Source organism: Bos javanicus, chromosome 12 (assembly GCF_032452875.1).
Source record: "Bos javanicus breed banteng chromosome 12, ARS-OSU_banteng_1.0, whole genome shotgun sequence".
NCBI lineage: Eukaryota > Metazoa > Chordata > Mammalia > Artiodactyla > Bovidae > Bos > Bos javanicus.
Genome location: NC_083879.1, coordinates 76,175,817 through 76,192,659, shown reverse-complemented (window position 1 = coordinate 76,192,659; position 16,843 = coordinate 76,175,817). Strand labels below are relative to the sequence as shown.

Genomic DNA, 16,843 nt, shown 5'->3' with positions numbered 1-16,843 from the left:
TGTATTCTCCCACTGTTTTCCTAGTCCTTGTTTATAGCAGTAGCCGTAACCTTTGTCACACGCAACACGGCTTTTCACATGCTTTCTATGTTTGCATGTTGAGTCTTTATTAACTGTTCTGTATCCTTTCTGAGTTTGAAGAGAATTAAGCTCACAGAGATTTCTTTGTCTTCATTGAGTAAGTAATTGAGTAAGACTAGTCTCTCGGGTCTATCATAGTGCAGTATTTAGCACCTTGCATGTGCTCAGGATTATTTATGCTGCAGGAGAGAAAAAGTGGAAGGATGCCACCACACTATTTGTTGTTGCCTAGTCACTCAGTTGTGTCCAACTCTTTGCAACCCCATGGACTGTAGCCCATGAGGCTCCTCAGTCCATGGGATTCTCCAGGCAAGAATACTGGAGTGGGTTTCCATTTCCTCCTCCATCAAATTACTGATGACACCTAAATCAAGTGACCCTGAAATTCAGGGAGAAATACACAAAGGCACTCATTCAGAGACATAAATATCTTAAGTGCCCAAAAGAGGCTCAAACTGTCTATAAAAAGCAAGATAGGGACCGTGGCCTGACATTGGTTATCATGCATTCAGCAAATATTTGCCCAGCACCAACTCTACCTAACCTTGGGATACAGTTGTGGACAACAAGGATGAAGTCCCCGCCTGTCAGAGTGATGAGTGCTACGGAGAGGAAAAGTGAGGGAACGGGACAGGAAGTGGGTGACATTGAGATCTGGTGGCCAGGAAGAGCCTCACTGAGAAGGTGACTTTGGGGTAATAATTGGAAAAGGTGCAGGGTTGAGCATTCTGGGCCATTCAGAATCCCCCGCCCAACCCTGCCCCACCACCTGTCTCCCCCTGAGCTGTTCCCCACACACCAGACACATCTGCTGGTCCCAGCTCCTCACTCCTGATGCTTCTCAGCCTCACTCAGCACCTCGCTGGGGTCCTCATGTTCCTCCCAGCCAGTCACGTGGCCAGTCACTGGATCTGGGCCTGGCCAGGTCCTTGCCTCTCCCGGCACCCCACCCTGCCCTCTTAGCCCACCAGCAGTTACTGGCCCACCTGCCCTTGGGGACCATGACTGTCTTTTCCTCTCACCTGTCAGGGTGCTCAGGACAGCTCTTTCTGCCCAGTGGTCGGGCAGTGAACCTGTACTAATCTTCCCCACTGGCCCACCGCGAGACATGCACAAACTCTTGTAGACTGTCAGGGAATTTGGAGCTAGAGGGACAGGTGGCTTCGGTATGAATTTTCATAACTGCACCAGTAAGAATAAGGTTTTGTCTTTTTTTTAGCATTCTCCTTCCTCTCACCCTTCTCACCTGCTGTTCCACCTTCCTCTCTGCACACACACATACTCACACGCACACACACATGTGTACAGTTAAACCCATAAATAGTTTTCTTCTAAGGGACTCATGTGAATTCAGGCTATGAACTGTCTTTTCAATAATCTCTGCTTAAAACAGTGGACACGAGTGTTCTGGAAGGTCCTGGAAAGGCTTTCTAGGACTTGAGTGAGAATCTAAATAGGGTTAGAAACAACTGCCCAGCATGAGATTAAAACCAAAGTAGAGGCCCATTGACTTTCCTCTAACAATGGATGCGGTATAAGAATTTAAATCCAAGCCACAGCTTACTGGAAAAGTGTTATTTCAGCTTTAGAGTGTGGTGTTTAGCTACTTGTTTCTACCTTCCCTCAGTAGAGTTCACATTTGGTTACATCTTTTTTCTAGAAGAGCTTTCAGTCTTGTCTCTTAGCTTGCTGATGACTTAGCTAGTTTGATTTGGTGCTTTGTCCATTTTAGTTCTAGTTTATATTAGTTTTCTATTTGCTTTTTGAGGTACAGAAGTTTTAAGAGTATATTTGAGAAAATTCTATATTAAATAAGGTCTTCAGTGATAGCAAAATAAGTAGGTTATATGCTAACTTGGTCATTTTAAACACATTGGGTGGAGTATATGGGCATTAATGACCAGGAAATAGATAAATGAACCCATGTAGTGAAGAACATTTTAATAGGCCATGTATGTATTTATTCTTTAGTTATGTGTTTGTTACGCACAAATTACTCCTCTATAATGTTGTCAATTACTACAATATTTGAATTTCATATTAGTAACAAAATTACATTTGTAATATAATGTGCTGTTCTATATTCTAAAAATTGGTACTAAAACTATTCACTGACTTAATAATTACGTAGGATGTAATACTTTCTATAATCAAAATCCAGTGCATTTATATGGTGGTGGTGGCTTGGTCACTAAGTCGTGTCTGACTCTCTTGGTATCCCTGTGGACTGTAGCCCACCAGGCTCCCTGACCATAGGATTTCCCAGGCAAGAACACTGGAGTCGGTAGAAATTTCCTCCTCCAGGGGATCTTCCCAACCCAGGGATCGAACCTGGGTCTCCTGCATTGTGGATTGATTTAATTGTATTTAAACTCTGTTTACATTTTGGAGTGCAGAGCAGTGTTTTAGGTTATCAGCCTTTGGGAGCCAGATGTGACCACCTGTTGACACACACAGGGGAGCCTGAAAGGAAAGGGTGGGCTTGGTTTTTATTTTATTCAAAGAGTATTACATCCCTTCTAACTAAAGCAGTTTGTTTATATGCTCATTTCAGATCTCCAACTTGACTATGCATTAACAGACGAGTTCTGCAGAAACCACTTCTTGGTGGGACTCTTACTGAGGGAGGTGGGGGCCGCCCTCCAGGAGTTCAGGGAGGTCCGAGTGATTGCCATCAGCGTGCTCAAGAACCTGCTGATAAAGCACTCTTTTGACGACAGATACGCTTCCAGGGTGAGTGTTCTCTGATGCATGGAAATGTGACTGATAACATGACCTTCATTTTGAGTAATCCAAAGAAACAAGCAATTAGAAAATTAGTAACGATAGCACAAAAGCTTTCTCTGTTTATGCAATAAAATCTAACAGCCGCCTTTATAGGAAGGGTCCCAGTACAGGGCCTGGCCAGTGCTCGCCCAGGCCATCATTAAGCTCTCCAAGGCCGGGATTCACTTACACTGTGCATCTTTGTTCCAGAGCCATCAGGCGAGGATAGCCACTCTCTACCTGCCTCTGTTCGGTCTGCTGATTGAGAACGTCCAGCGGATCAACGTGAGAGATGTGTCTCCCTTCCCGGTGAACCCTGGCAGTGTACGTAAGCACACTCACACAGACATGGCCTGCATTTGTTTCCTGCAGCTTCCCTAACAAACACCTCGGACAGGGTGGCCCAGAGCAAGTAGGAATTTATTCCTTCACTGTCAGGGGGCCAGAGATCCAAAATCAAGGTGTCAGCAGGGCTGGTTCCTTCTGGAGGTGCTGGGTGAAGAGCCAGGCTGTGCCACTCTCCCAGCCACTGGTGCTTGCCTGGAGCGCTTGCCGCGCTTGGCCGTGGCTGTGTGACTCTGCCTGTCTTCCCTGGTGTTCTCCCTGGTGTGCGTCCGTGTCCCTGGTATCCTGTCCCATCCTTATAAGGACACCAGGGCTTGGATTTCATCCACAGTGACCTCATCTTATCTTACATCTTAATGACATCTGCAGAGACCCTCTTTCCAAATAAGGTTGTATTCTGAGGTTCAGGGTGGATGTGCATTTGGAGGGACACTCTTCAACTATACACCCCTCCTTTTTGCCCCCCAAACCATAATAATCTACAGTAGTCTTGGTAAATTGCATTTCTGGCTAAGATGGGGTCAATTAGTAAACCTTCAGCTCTTGTTAAAAATCATTCTTAAAAAAAAAATTATTATAAAAAGCCATGCTTTCCTGATGGCTCATTTTCTTATAAGATGTCAGGATCTTTGTGTATCCAAGAAAAACTTATAGAGGAAGGAATTTTATTTAAAAAAAAAAAAAGCATAATTCTACATAATTCTAACCTGTGTATTACGAGATGTCAGTGCTAGTCCCAGTCCTGGTGTATTAATAGCATACCACACAGTCTTTGAAAAGCCACTTCTTTGGGCTTAATTTTCCATGTGTCTATAAAATTAGAAAGATAATCAGACTAGATGTCAGGGGGGGCCAAGATGAGCAATCCCACCTCCCCTAATTGACCACCTTAATTTATTTTAGCCTTATGCAGATATTTAGAGGTATATTGGAAATTAAGTTGAGTGAAGGGTGATGCCAGGTATGATCTCAAAGCCTTTTGGTTGGAGACAGTTGGCTGTTAATTTGGACTGGTTAGCAGTTCAGTGTCCTTTTCTTGTTTGTTCTAGACCCTTGTACTGGCTCCATCGTTCGTCTTACCACTGTCATGATGGCATACACTGGGGAGTTTCCTTGTGTGTTTCTTTTCTGTCCCTTTTTCTCCTACAGTGGTGCTTTGTCCTGGTTTTTATACCTCTCTCCTCTGAGTACATCTCCTACCTGATGGTGCATTGAGAGGAGCCCTATTTGTAGAGCGTGTTTTGTGTCAATAGTTCCAAGGAGCATAAGTGGTCACTGTCCTTAAATGGGCTTCACCACACTCATCTCGCCCTCGCCAACACGGCCCTGCACCTGTGTGTTCTCTAAATCTGTCTGCTTTTCTAATCAGAATAAGCAATTCTGGGTCCTCTCTGTACTCCTTCAACCCTGAGAAACGTGAACACCATCTTTTTCTCTGGCTTCCATCGAAGTATAATCTCTGTTACAATACAACTTCACAATGAACACAATTTCTTGGGAGTTCACAAGAAGCGCCTAACCTGCAGAGGTTTTCACCACCGCTATTGTGAGGTCATTATTGCTCATTTGGGAGGATTTCTGATGTGAGAGAAAAACCAACATTCTAGTTAGAGCCCTCGAGGCTTCTTCTGAAGGAAGAAACCTGCTGAAATAACCAGCATCTAGAAAGATGCTGGGTATCCGAGCTGTGGAAAGGGAGAAATGCTAGACCTTCTGGGGGAAGACAGGACTCCCTGAGCCAAGGCTGCTCTGCCTCCCCAGGCCTGAAGTGCCCTACGCTCCCCACTCCTGCTGCAACCCGCCCCCTCCGTCCTCCCCGCACAGGCTCCATGCTGGTCCTCCCACCCCCACGTGATGGGCAGGCCAGGCCGTTCTGCCCTGTTCTCCCGCTCATGCTCATACTTCCAAGAATGGTTGGTGACTCTTTTAAAACCATCTTTAATGATTTCTTGTCTCTCTCCCCCTTCAACAGACTGTGAAGGAAGAATCCCTCACTTTGCCAGCAGTGAACCCGTTAGTGACGCCCCAGAAGTCTGGGGGCACGCTGGACACCAGCCTGCACAAGGACCTCTTTGGCGCCATCTCTGGCATTGGTAATGCTTGGACTCTGACCTGTTTCTGGCTAGTTGTACTCAAAAAGTGTCTTTAATCCAGTCATCCATTAGCTTTCAGATCAGAACTTTGAAGTCTTGAGTTTCTGCTTCACATGTTCTTTTTCTTATTTTGCTGCTCAGCTCTGAAACCCCCTCAACCCTACCCTGAAATAAATATCCCCAATTTGCAGGAATTCCGAATATAGTACACTTAATTGCATATTTGTCTTGTTTGCTTTGTGTTTAATGCATGTTAATTTTTCATTTTAAATCTTCAAATTAGATTGTTTATGCTTTTAGGAGAAGAAAATCTTTGCAGGTGTGTGTGGGGGGTTAGGGTTTATTTGTAGTGTTAATCATTTAGATGAAATGTGAGAAAGTAATTCCTGAAGGAGTTATTGGTTTATGGCTCGAATGCAATGCTGAAATCAGTTTTCTAAAATCTCTTTCCTAGAATGTTTTTTTTCCTATCTAAACTAATGTTAGAGCAGCCCCCATGGGGAGGAAAACAGATGGCATAATTCAAGATTCAAACTGAGTAGTTTTTCCGTTTAAAAAAATGCCTGAGAAATGTACTGATTAATATTCTGACTAATTGAGCCCATGTGCCAGCTCCTTCATAAAGATAATGGTGCAAAAATATACATACATCTTCACAGACACTCACAGGCTTATGCTGTCTCTATCTCTCCCTCTGTTTTACACCACAGTTTGAATAAATGAAGCACCCAACTGTGGCTGGTGCTCAGACCACCCAATGATGGAATTAACCCCCAGGGCTTAATAAAAGGGCAGAATAAATGCCCCCAGAATAAAAGGGCAGTCCTTTTATCTAATTAATCTGCAGGCTTATTGTTCATTCTGAGTTTATGTCCTTAGCTTTTGTGTTGTTCTTGTTAACATGCTATTTCATGTAGGCAACGAAGCTGGCCAGACTATGAAATTGGAAACCTCACACCAGTGCTCAGATTTATCCTCGAACACCCATACAGTCTTTAATCTTGCTTATGTTTATGTGTATTTTTCATAGTTCTGTTTACCTCATTTGGCACCGTAAAGACGAAATGAGTTAATTCATCCAGAATGCAGAGCCTGGCACACAGCATTTCCACTGCCTTCTTCCTGGGGCTCTCGTGCTGACCACTCACCCAGCCACTCTCTGGAAGTGGGAAGGGGTCCCTTCCAGGCTCTGTTTGCAGCGGTCCATGGCACTGGCTTTAAAGTCAGACAGTTGTGTCCTTGGGTCCAGACTTCCACCATTTACAGTTGCAAGGGCAAGTTGTCTGTCCTGTTCATCCTGTGCCCACATTTCAAAAACAGTCCTGGTGAGGGAAGAAGAGCTAGTGTAGTGTTGCAGAGCTTGGCAAGGTAGACACCTCAGTGTTGTTATTTGACTGCCATTGTAACAAGCACAGTTCTTCAGTGTTATTCATGCTTTGTGATGGACTCTTAGTAGCCAGTCAAATGAGTCCCACAGCCTAAATCTTAACTCTGTGTTCCCTCTGACCAGCATTTCTGTAGGATCCAAGGCTTTGCGGAAATGGTGAAACTAGAATGAGGTGATGTTTTGACTCTGGCTTGATTTCTCCAGTTCCACATTCGTCCGGTTAGGGTTTGGGATTCCTTGAGAACATAGAGCTGAGCCGTCGGGGGGTCTTCAGCACAACTTCATTGGCATAAATGGCCTTCGATTGCTCTGTGTTCATGGTGAAGTTATGAAAAGTACTTGAGACTAATTTTGTCTTTTTCATTCTTTCTTGAATTTTAAGATCTGGATCCACTTTTCACGGGAATTCACCGCAGCAGACTTATTTATACTTGGGCTTTTATCTATGACCCCACCTTCCCCTGACCCCCCATCTTTAAACACTGTAATCCTAACTTCCTTTTAGAAATGCCTTCCAGGGAAGCCCCCACCTTTGAACTGGGTTTGCTAGTTGTTTTCTGGTAGCTTTAGCTCTTCTTTTATTCACCAAGGAATTCCATATCTTGAGGAGATTCTCCTTCCACACTTACTGAGGATGTGCCCTCAGCATTTTTTTTTTAATGCCTTTGGAACATGGTGCATGAAAATTTCTAAAACCAATTCATCGCCTGGATAAAAACTACTGTAAGATTACATTCATTTTAAAAGGCATGCATTCTTAGGCTCAGAGTTCTTTTTTCCACCTACTCAGTGTATTGCTTTTTGCTGTCTGTACCAAAGGGGAGAGAGTTGAACTAAAGTTCTCTGAAAAGTTATGCACCGGGCCAGGATATTAAATACAGACAAACACAGACAACAGGAACATGGTTCTAACTAAGCCTGTTGATTTTGATTTATTGCATTTCCACCTGTTTGCCTTTAGATTAGGACTCTTGTTCTGGAATTGAGCCTAAACTCTGAGAATTCAGGGTCTAATTTTACTTTCCCCAGAGTCTCTTTCTCCTGAGCTCCATGTTCTACATTAAATATGAAGTCCGGTTATATTAGGAGGCTGATAGTTATAATTTGGTCACAGCACATGTCTCTTTTCTGAGTACAGAAAAGGACTCATTGCTTTTTCATAGCGTTTTGACCTGCTTCTCGTGGCAGTCACACAGTTCCTGTCCTGGGGCCGTGCTGCCGGTGGCCCGTGGTTTACTTGTTCCCGCCTTCACTTGTTTTCGGATTCTGCTGACCCTTCTTTCCTTGATGTACTTAACACACTGAATCGGTTTTAGGGATGGTGGATAAGCCTGTGGGTGGGGATGGACTAACTTGGAGGTGTCTCAATCCACGGCAGCTAATTGGCAGGCTGAAACCCAGAAGGGCTGCCTGTCCCGAGGTGCCAGGTGACGGCATCTCTCGTGAAGGCAGCTTGGGAATGAGAGGGCCATGCTCACAGCCTGCTGCGTGGGGCTAGGGCTCTTCTCCTGCGGTTTGCACAGCCAACCAGGCCTCTCCGCCAGGGGCGTGCCTCTTGGTTCAGCCCAAAGTGTGCGAGTCTGAGGGTCATTTTTAATTATGTGATTTAATGAAATCTTATCTAAGCAGGAAGTCAGTCTAGTACTTTTTAAAATTCCATAGTCTCGAGGTAGGGGCTGACTTCTTCCTTAAAATGCAATTTTTTGTTTTTTCCCCTCACAGATGTCACGAATTTTATTTCCAAGTTAGATTTCCTCTCTGCTCGTAAATGTTTATTGCAGAGATTCCCAAACAGTCTCAGTTCACAGCACCCTCATTATCAAAGTGGCTTTTTTCATGGCGTCCCCAGGCCAAAAGAAACACCGAGTGGTCCGTTTATTAGGTGCTTAAGGCCAAATAACTTAGTAAGTATGTATAACCTAACAATTTAAGAGGCATTTGAAACCTATGTACGTAAATTCAAAGAAAAAAAATTTTATTTTTAATAACCACAGTTCTTACTAATGGAGCGTGTGTGCCTATTGGACGCTGCACAGCTTCTCACATTTGAAATCAGATTGCTCACCGGCATTCTCATTTCCTGTTCCACACTGATTTTCACCCAGTACTTGGCTTTTATCACAGCAACCCCACTTCAGAGAAATATGACATCATGGAAAGGAATGTAGCAGTCTGAGGTCAAAACTACGGTTTCCGACAGATGTCAAGTATTGTGTTTTCCTTGAAAATTGAAAATGTCCCGTGACACCCCTCGGGGTTTTCTGGGGCTCCTGGGCATGCCGTTTGAGTACAGTGGGTTTATTGCATGATTTAAGTTTTTTTTATTTGAAGGTTATAGGTGGATTTATCTTTTTAATTTTTTGAAGTCTTTATTCTACCCCAGTCTGAAACAGCATGTCCTCCCCAAGTCTGAGCAATCCAAGGTGGTTTCTCGTAAGTGACTTGGTAGTTATGTCGGAATGTTTCAGACTCAAGTTTACTTTTATACTACATGGCCTAGTTCTTTAAAGGAGAGGTAACTGAATAAAAGTCTTGAGCCAACTTCCTCACAGAAAAAACAAGTTTAAACAAGTGCCCTAAAAGCAGTCTCCTTTAAAGCTGAGGGCTTACCTTTATTTTGTTCTTTCTCACCAAATCTGGGTCTTGGCTTGACCTTTGTTTAGCTTCTCCATATACGAACTCAACTCCCAACATCAATAGCGTGAGAAATGCTGATTCAAGAGGCTCCCTCATAAGCACAGATTCCGGGAACAGCCTTCCAGAAAGGAATAGTGAGAAGAGCAATTCCCTGGAGAAGGTAAGTTCCTTTCCTGTAATTTCGGTGTTTTCTTATAACTGATGGATTCAGCCCAAAGTAGGCATGCTTCATGTTCGCATGTTCATCAGGTTGGACCTTTTTTTTCCCTTTCTTTCTGAAACAACTCAGTTAAACCTGGGGTAGTCGGTCAGAGTATGATCTAAGGGTGGGGCCCATCCCCTGCACCCCTCTATTCCTGTTCCAGCATTTCATCAGTGTTCACAGTGAGCACTTTGGTTCTGGAAGTTTAGACAGATAGGGAAATCAGAATGCCACTTGCTAAGAATCCCCACGGTCTGTGTGCCAGAGAACAGTGTTTATAACACAGTTACCCATGCAAATGGGCGCTGGATCCAAAGCTGGCTCCAGAAAAGATTAATTATGGATGACTCAGGGATAAATCCTTATTGGGAATCACTCCATTCACCCTGTGCCCCCAACACAACACATCTGCTCATATTGAACTATTTTTCTTGAAATAACAAAAACTATTCTGAATTTTGTGCGCATGGATAAAACTTAGATTTAGACCTGGAACCATGATAGATGAGTCTCACCTTGGCCACTGTTTTCCTAAGTTATTTCAAGTTATAGGCAAGCACGTGTATCGGTCAACAGGTGACCCACTTAGGGATGCATTCCCAATTCTCAGACACACGGAGGCCATCCTTACTTGGAATCAGGTGCGTAATCTTACCATGGGGTTGCGGGTCTGGCCTCTCCCCGATGGTGCTCAGCCACGGTCCTGGAGCCATGCGGACATCTCCGTGCAGGGGTCATGACCTGTCGAACTTTTCCCTTGACCCTGACACGCCTTCCTGCATAGAGGGAGAGGCTGCTCAGAAGGCACTCGGCTTGTGTCGTGCACGGTGCTGGAGAGGAGGAGGAGGAGAGCGACCAGCCGGCCAGGAGACACCGAGCCACCGTGGACTTCTCGCTCCTGACGCTGCCACCTCTGCCGGAGGAGGCCCCGCTGGGAGGAGGCCTGAGCTCTCCCAGGGGCACTGAGGAAGTGGGTGGGCAGCAGGGTGCCCCCGCGCTGCAGCTGTGCCACTGATGGCACCGGGTTCCTCCCTATGATGGAACTACTCACATATGTTGTTAATCGAGCCTGAAAATAAATTGAAAAATGATTTATTGAATTGAAATTGAACTGAATTGAAAAATAATTATATATTTTTTCAATTGCCCACCAATGCCTTGAATGAAATATTGAAATGAAAGACAAAATATTTTTTTCACTGATCTTTCTGCTTTGGTATTTGGGGAAAAAAAAAATTCCTGATTCCAATTGGAATTATAACTTTGAAGATTTTCTAATTTCCTGTGTTCTCTTTTAATGAGATGAGATTCTTGTTCTTTTTTTTTTTTTTTTTTAATGTGAATAGTTTGGAAGTGAACCTGCTGCCCGGTGGCAAAACTGCCCTCGCCCTGTGCCCTGAGCTGTGTGAAGTGTGCAGTGTTGCTCTGAGCTGATGGTGGCGTGATAGCATCAGCTCAGAGCCTCTGGCCCTGCTGGGCTGAGATGACCCTGTTTGCCCCTATCAGGCCGCTGCCCGTGGTCCTCCCTTAAGGCTGCTCTAGAATGTAACAGAATGACCGTGACTCAGCTCCAGGCTTCAGTGGCTGATCTGCGGCAGCACCTTGGACTTAATTTGCTGTTTCAGCCACTGACGTGGCTTGGTTTGGCGGTGTCTTCTGAAGCATCGTTTCTGTGTTCCGTCTTAGCACATAAACTTTTCTGCATGAAGTTTTACTTGGCATTTCAGAACTAAGCCAGTAACCACGACTGTGGTTATTCAGTTTGAAAGGTCCGTGCCTTCTGCCTTGTCCTGGGAGAGTGTGCAAAGGAGACAAGACAGCACTCCCATGGATTAGCACACGTGTGTGTGTTTGGTGACGATGTGCCTGTGGTCTGTTGACAAATCATGGATACCTGCCAACTTACATGATTTGACTAAATTCTGAAAATCTTTCTCTTCCAAGGGAGAAAAGTGAACCTAACTTTGTTTTACTTGTAACAAAGGAGAAAAGTCACCTGTGTTTTCTCCTCCTTTAGCACCAACAAAGTGGCACTCTGGGAAATTCTGTCGTTCGCTGTGACAAACTAGACCAGTCTGAGATTAAGAGCCTGCTGATGTGTTTCCTTTACATATTAAAAAGCATGTCTGACGGTAGGTAAAAAAATGAAGAAATCTGCTTTACTTTCCTTGTTTCAGTATTCGGTTTATCCTTTAAAAATTGTAGTTGGTTGAGAGGGTTTAAGGATTTAAGTGGATTTTTTTTTCTCTCTTGTTTGAAATACATGTTAATTTAATAAATGTACTAGAAATGAAAGTCTTAATTTGGACATTTATTTTCATTAATTACTATATTCTATAAAAAGAAGTTCTAAAGTGTGAATTTTAAAATTTTATACTAAACTCAGACATACGTCTTCGCCAGAGGAGACAAAAGCAGATAAATGAAAGGAGCTCTTTTTTTATTATTATTATAAAGTTTCATTTGTCCAAACAAGCTTATGGACCACTTGCCTAATTTTATTAGTCAGTCTCCTGAATTAGAGACTGTAGTGTCGACAACCTGAGCATGTGCGTGCAGCATTCCTGGCTTTAACTAGAAGAGGGGTGCGTTTAGTTTTCTAATGGAAGTAGTGGTATCCTGGTAGGTTGAGTTTCTGATTAAGGGCTTGACGACCCCGTTTTTAAACAGGAATGACCACGACCGTTAGGGCTTTACCAGCACCTCGTGAGGCTTGTGAACGCCCATGGCAGGACAGTTGCAACTCTGATTTAGTGTGCTATAAGCAATGGTACAGTGTCACAGTTCTTATCTTGGCCAGAAAATCTACTCATTTTCCCTGTAACAAATCAGAAAGTGTTCTGTGAACTCCGTTAGGGTCATGGAGAGAAGATGAGCTCTTCTGAAAGGAAAATGCCATTTTTGGAGACCGGAAGCCCGCCTGTCTGGCGGCAGGGGCTGTGGCCATCGAGCCTCCAGGGAACGGCACTTCTGCCTGCACATAGTGCTTCTTTCCTATCGAGCTCGCATTTCAGCAGCACCAAGAGCTGACCCCTAGCTCAGAGGTTAGGAGTAGCGTGCCAGTCCTTGAAATGCTTTGTGACTGGGGTATTTTATTCTTCTGTCAGTATGTTACTTTAAAATAGCTATTTAAAAAAACAAACAAACAAATAGACAAGGTTTTTTGTTTTTTTTTTTTTTGCTAATGATGACCAAATATAAAAGCACTGGGCACTTACTCTAATATTTCAGTTAGAACGTTGAAGTTCTTCCCATTCAGTCAGAACTTCTCAATTTTCATCATGGTAGCGAGTTTTAGCCAGCATTATAATCCTGCTTTTCCTTTGTTAAAGATTTTCTTTAAAATACTTTACATTTCAAATATTAAATATGATGCATAACTAGAACATCAGTGTTTTTAAAAAAACAAATATACAAGAAGTATACCCTTTTAAGTCAGCCTTTTGTTAAGGCCAGGCAAATATTTTTAAAATGCAACAACCTCTTCAAAATAGTTATAGAATGTTCTCTTTTATCAATTACTGTCAAGTATAATTTTTTCCCCTTTATAATTAGAATTTCTTTATGTGTGTGTCTCATTTAAGAAATCTGTACCTACTCTCAGGGTCTGAAGATATTCTTTTGTATTTTCTTTAAAAGCTGTATTATTTCAATTTTCACACTTAAATCCTAATGTCTACCAAGCATTGATTTTTGTGTATGGTATGAGAGGCAGGAGAAAAATCGCCTTTAGAATAATTTACCAGACAGACAATCAGAATCAGTTCTGTAACTAGCTGTGTGGCTGTTCTTTGCTTTCAGTTCATTCGTGTCCGACTCTTTGCAACCCCACGAATCGCAGCACGCCAGGCCACCCTGTCCATCACCAACTCCCGGAGTTTACCCAAACTCACGTCCATTGAGTTGGTGATGCCATCCAGCCATCTCATCCTCTGTCATCCCCTTCTCCTCCCGCCCCCAATCCCTGCCAGCATCAGGGTCTTTTCCAATGAGTCAGCTCTTCGCATGAGGTGGCCAAAGTATTGGAGTTTCAGCTTCAGCATCAGTCCCTCCAGTGAACACCCAGGACTGGTCTCCTTGCTTTATCCCACATTTAATGAGCACCTTGGACACGCAGGGCCCCTCACTCACCCTCTGCTCCTTTTTGTGCTTCCTCCCTCCTTAAGGGATAGGCTACCCACTCCAATATTCTTGGGCTTCCCTGGTGGCTCAGCTGGTAAAGAATCTGCCTGCGATGACTGAGACATGGCTTCAATCTCTGGGTTGGAAAGATCCCCCTGGAGAAGGGAAAGGCTACCCACTCCAGTATTCTGACCTGGAAAATTCCATGGACTGTGTAGTCCATGGGATTGCAGAGTCTGACATGACTGAGCGGCTTTCACGTTCACTTGCCCTCCTTAATAGAACTTAGCTCTGCCTCCCCGCACCCCCAACACACCCAACAGCCAGAGTAAGGAAAGGCCGCCATGGTATGCCCGGCTGGCCAGCCGGTTCTGTTTCTTATGTGCTTGGGGAAGGGGTCTCAGAGGTCTGCAGGTTGACCCAGAGAGGCTCTCAGCATCCCAGGAACTCCCTAGGTTCCCACCACACCCAGATGACCAGCCTCCAGTAACCAGAGTCTGTCTGTCTGGATTCTGAACTCAAACCCTGCCCCCAGGAAATGGAAGCTCTGCGACCCACCCTCTGGTCTCTAAGGCCAAACGTGGCCTTCAAAATCAGGTGCACTTGGTTTAAATTTCCATTCCACCAGCATTCTCTCCGCTGGTCATTGGGAGAATTGCTTAGCGTCTCTGAGCCTTTGTTCACTTCAGTCACTCAGTTGTGTCCAACTCTTTGCGACCCCATGGACTGCAGCACACTAGGCCTCCCTGTCCATCACCAGCTCACGGAGTTTACTCAAACTCATGTCCATTGACATCACCAACAATCTCATCCCTTCTCCTCCTGCGTTTAATCTTTCCCAGCATCAGCGTCTTTTCCAGTGAGTCAGTTCTTCACATCAGGTGGCCAAAGTATTGGAGTTTTAGCTTTAGCATCAGTCTTTCCAATGAACACACAGGACTGATCTTCTTTAGGATGGACTGGTTGGATCTCCTTGCAGTCCAAGGGACTTCAAGAGTCTTCTCCAATACCACAGTTCAAAAGCATCAATTCTTCGGCGTTCAGCTTTCTTTATAGTCCAACTCTCACATCCATACATGACTACAGGAGAACCATAGCCTTGACTAGACAGACCTTTGTCAGCACAGTAATGTCTCTGCTTTTTAATATGCTGTCTAGGTTGGTCATAACTTTCTCCCAAGAAGTAAGTGTCTTTTAATTTCATGGCTGCAGTCACCATCTGCAGTGATTTTGGAGCCCACAAAAATAAAGCCTGACACTGTTTCCCCATCTATCTGCCATGAAGTGATGGGACCGGATGCCATGATCTTAGTTTTCTGAATGTTGAGTTTTAACTCAACTTTTTCACTCTCCTCTTTCACTTTCATCAAGAGGCTCTTTACTTGTTCTTCAGTTAGTCCATCTGTAAATGGGAACTCTGCCTTGAACACAGTGAAGATTCAATGACGGGACACATGTGAAGTCTTGAGACCCAGTGGAATGCTTGGCACATAACAGCTATTTGCTATGCATCCGCCCACTTCTCCCGCCTGTTGTCACTGCTCTTGACCATGTAGAATAGAAGTCTATGGCCGTGTATCTTTGTGGGCCTTCAGCCCCTCTGCAGCCACCCACTCCCTCATCTCAGGCCCCAAAGACTCAATGGCTTTTTCCCTAAGAGAAATCTTATAACACATGTCTCAGCTTCTATATAAAATGTAACCATGTAAAAATGGTTAACTCCCAGATGATAACACTGTGTGTGCCGTGCTGCATGGGTAAGGGTCAAGTGAATTCGTAGGATTTGCCTTAACTGAAAATGTGCCCAGTTGCTTGTGATAAAGAGTAGGTTGACCCAGAGGTTCAACCAGTAGGCGAGGTTCTTAAGCACAGATACATTATACCATCGGGCTGGGAAACAGGAGCTCTCATACACTGATTATTCAGAAAGCGGTTTGACAGTATCTGTTGAATTTTAAATGTACAAACCATTAACACGGTTACTTCACTTCTAAGAATTTGTCCTGTAGATGTGGTTGGACAAGTGTGCAAAGACCCATGTTCACTAAAGCATGATTTATAACAGCAAAAAATTGAGGGGAAGAACAAGTAAAACGTCTGTCAGTCGGGGACCTGGTAACTTTGTTATAGTGCGTCCATGGAGAAGAATATTATGCAGCTTGGAAAAGATTGGGATAGATCGAAGCTCTGTTGTTGAATTAAAACTCAGTGAAACAGTGCACATAGCATGCGTGTTTCCATTTCAATGTGTGTGTTGGGAAGGGGTTACTTATGTACACATAAGAATTTTCAGGAAATTCTCTACTGGGGAGGGATTCTGTAGTTGGTAAAGAGTGAACCTCCCTTTAGATTGTATGCCTACAATGTATTCTTTGAATTTTCTAACCCATTTAAGAGCTCATCATGTATAAGTTAAAATATGTACCATGTCAGGTTAGATGATGCATGATGAAATTAAAGTTCAAGTGTTCAAATGTAGCTTCTTTACCCTGACTAAGCTGTTGTACGTGTCATCTGGTATAGAGTGGTCACCATAGTTCATTCTTTGATCAGTTATGAAAGGGGGCTGGGAGGGTTTGGAGGCCTACACTCAGGTCTCTTCCCATATTACATATGCAGAAAATAAGCATCCTGATTCTGACCAAATACATGTTTACTTTCCAGATGCTTTGTTTACGTATTGGAACAAGGCCTCAACAGCTGAACTTATGGATTTTTTTACAATATCAGAGTGAGTAGTTTTGTCTTTGCTCAATTGACTCTTGATTTTTCCTGGCTAATTAAGGGGTGTGAAAAATACTCTGTTGTTGAACCAGGAATGCAATGTATGGTCACATCCACACTTATCCTTAGTTAAGTTCTTTCTCCTGGAGCTGACCCCAACACCCAGTCTCAGGAACTCATGGCCCAGAGGACAGTGACAGCCCTGAATTTACATATGTGATGATTATAGATGAGAGGTTACTACTTGTGTGGTTAAGCCGTTTTAATAAAATAACACAACATTTGTTAGCTGAATTGGGTGGATGCTGCATTTCTGAGTTGACTCTAACTTAAGCAGATACAGTACCTAAGACAGAAAAATTGCTATAATTTAAAAATATACAGTAAGTAAAAGTGAAATCTTAAATACAGTCTATATTATTTGATCTCTTTAAGTTTCTATTTTTTCCTTTAAGCTTTTTATTTTTAGAAACACAGATCCACAAT

The 16,843-nt window shown here is 43.6% G+C and overlaps 1 protein-coding gene across 22 annotated transcripts in view; it reads left to right on the top strand.

The window, feature by feature from the left end:
• The window catches only part of DOCK9 (dedicator of cytokinesis 9), a 324,937-nt gene that overhangs the window by 215,514 nt on the left and 92,580 nt on the right, over window positions 1-16,843 (top strand). For all 22 annotated transcript variants that reach the window (XM_061435266.1, XM_061435276.1, XM_061435256.1 and 19 more), the window contains exons 31-36: window positions 2,636-2,814; window positions 3,058-3,171; window positions 5,165-5,285; window positions 9,336-9,469; window positions 11,529-11,643; window positions 16,298-16,364. In XM_061435266.1, coding sequence (XP_061291250.1) covers window positions 2,636-2,814; window positions 3,058-3,171; window positions 5,165-5,285; window positions 9,336-9,469; window positions 11,529-11,643; window positions 16,298-16,364 — 730 coding nt within the window. The remainder of the gene's footprint in view (window positions 1-2,635; window positions 2,815-3,057; window positions 3,172-5,164; window positions 5,286-9,335; window positions 9,470-11,528; window positions 11,644-16,297; window positions 16,365-16,843) is intronic.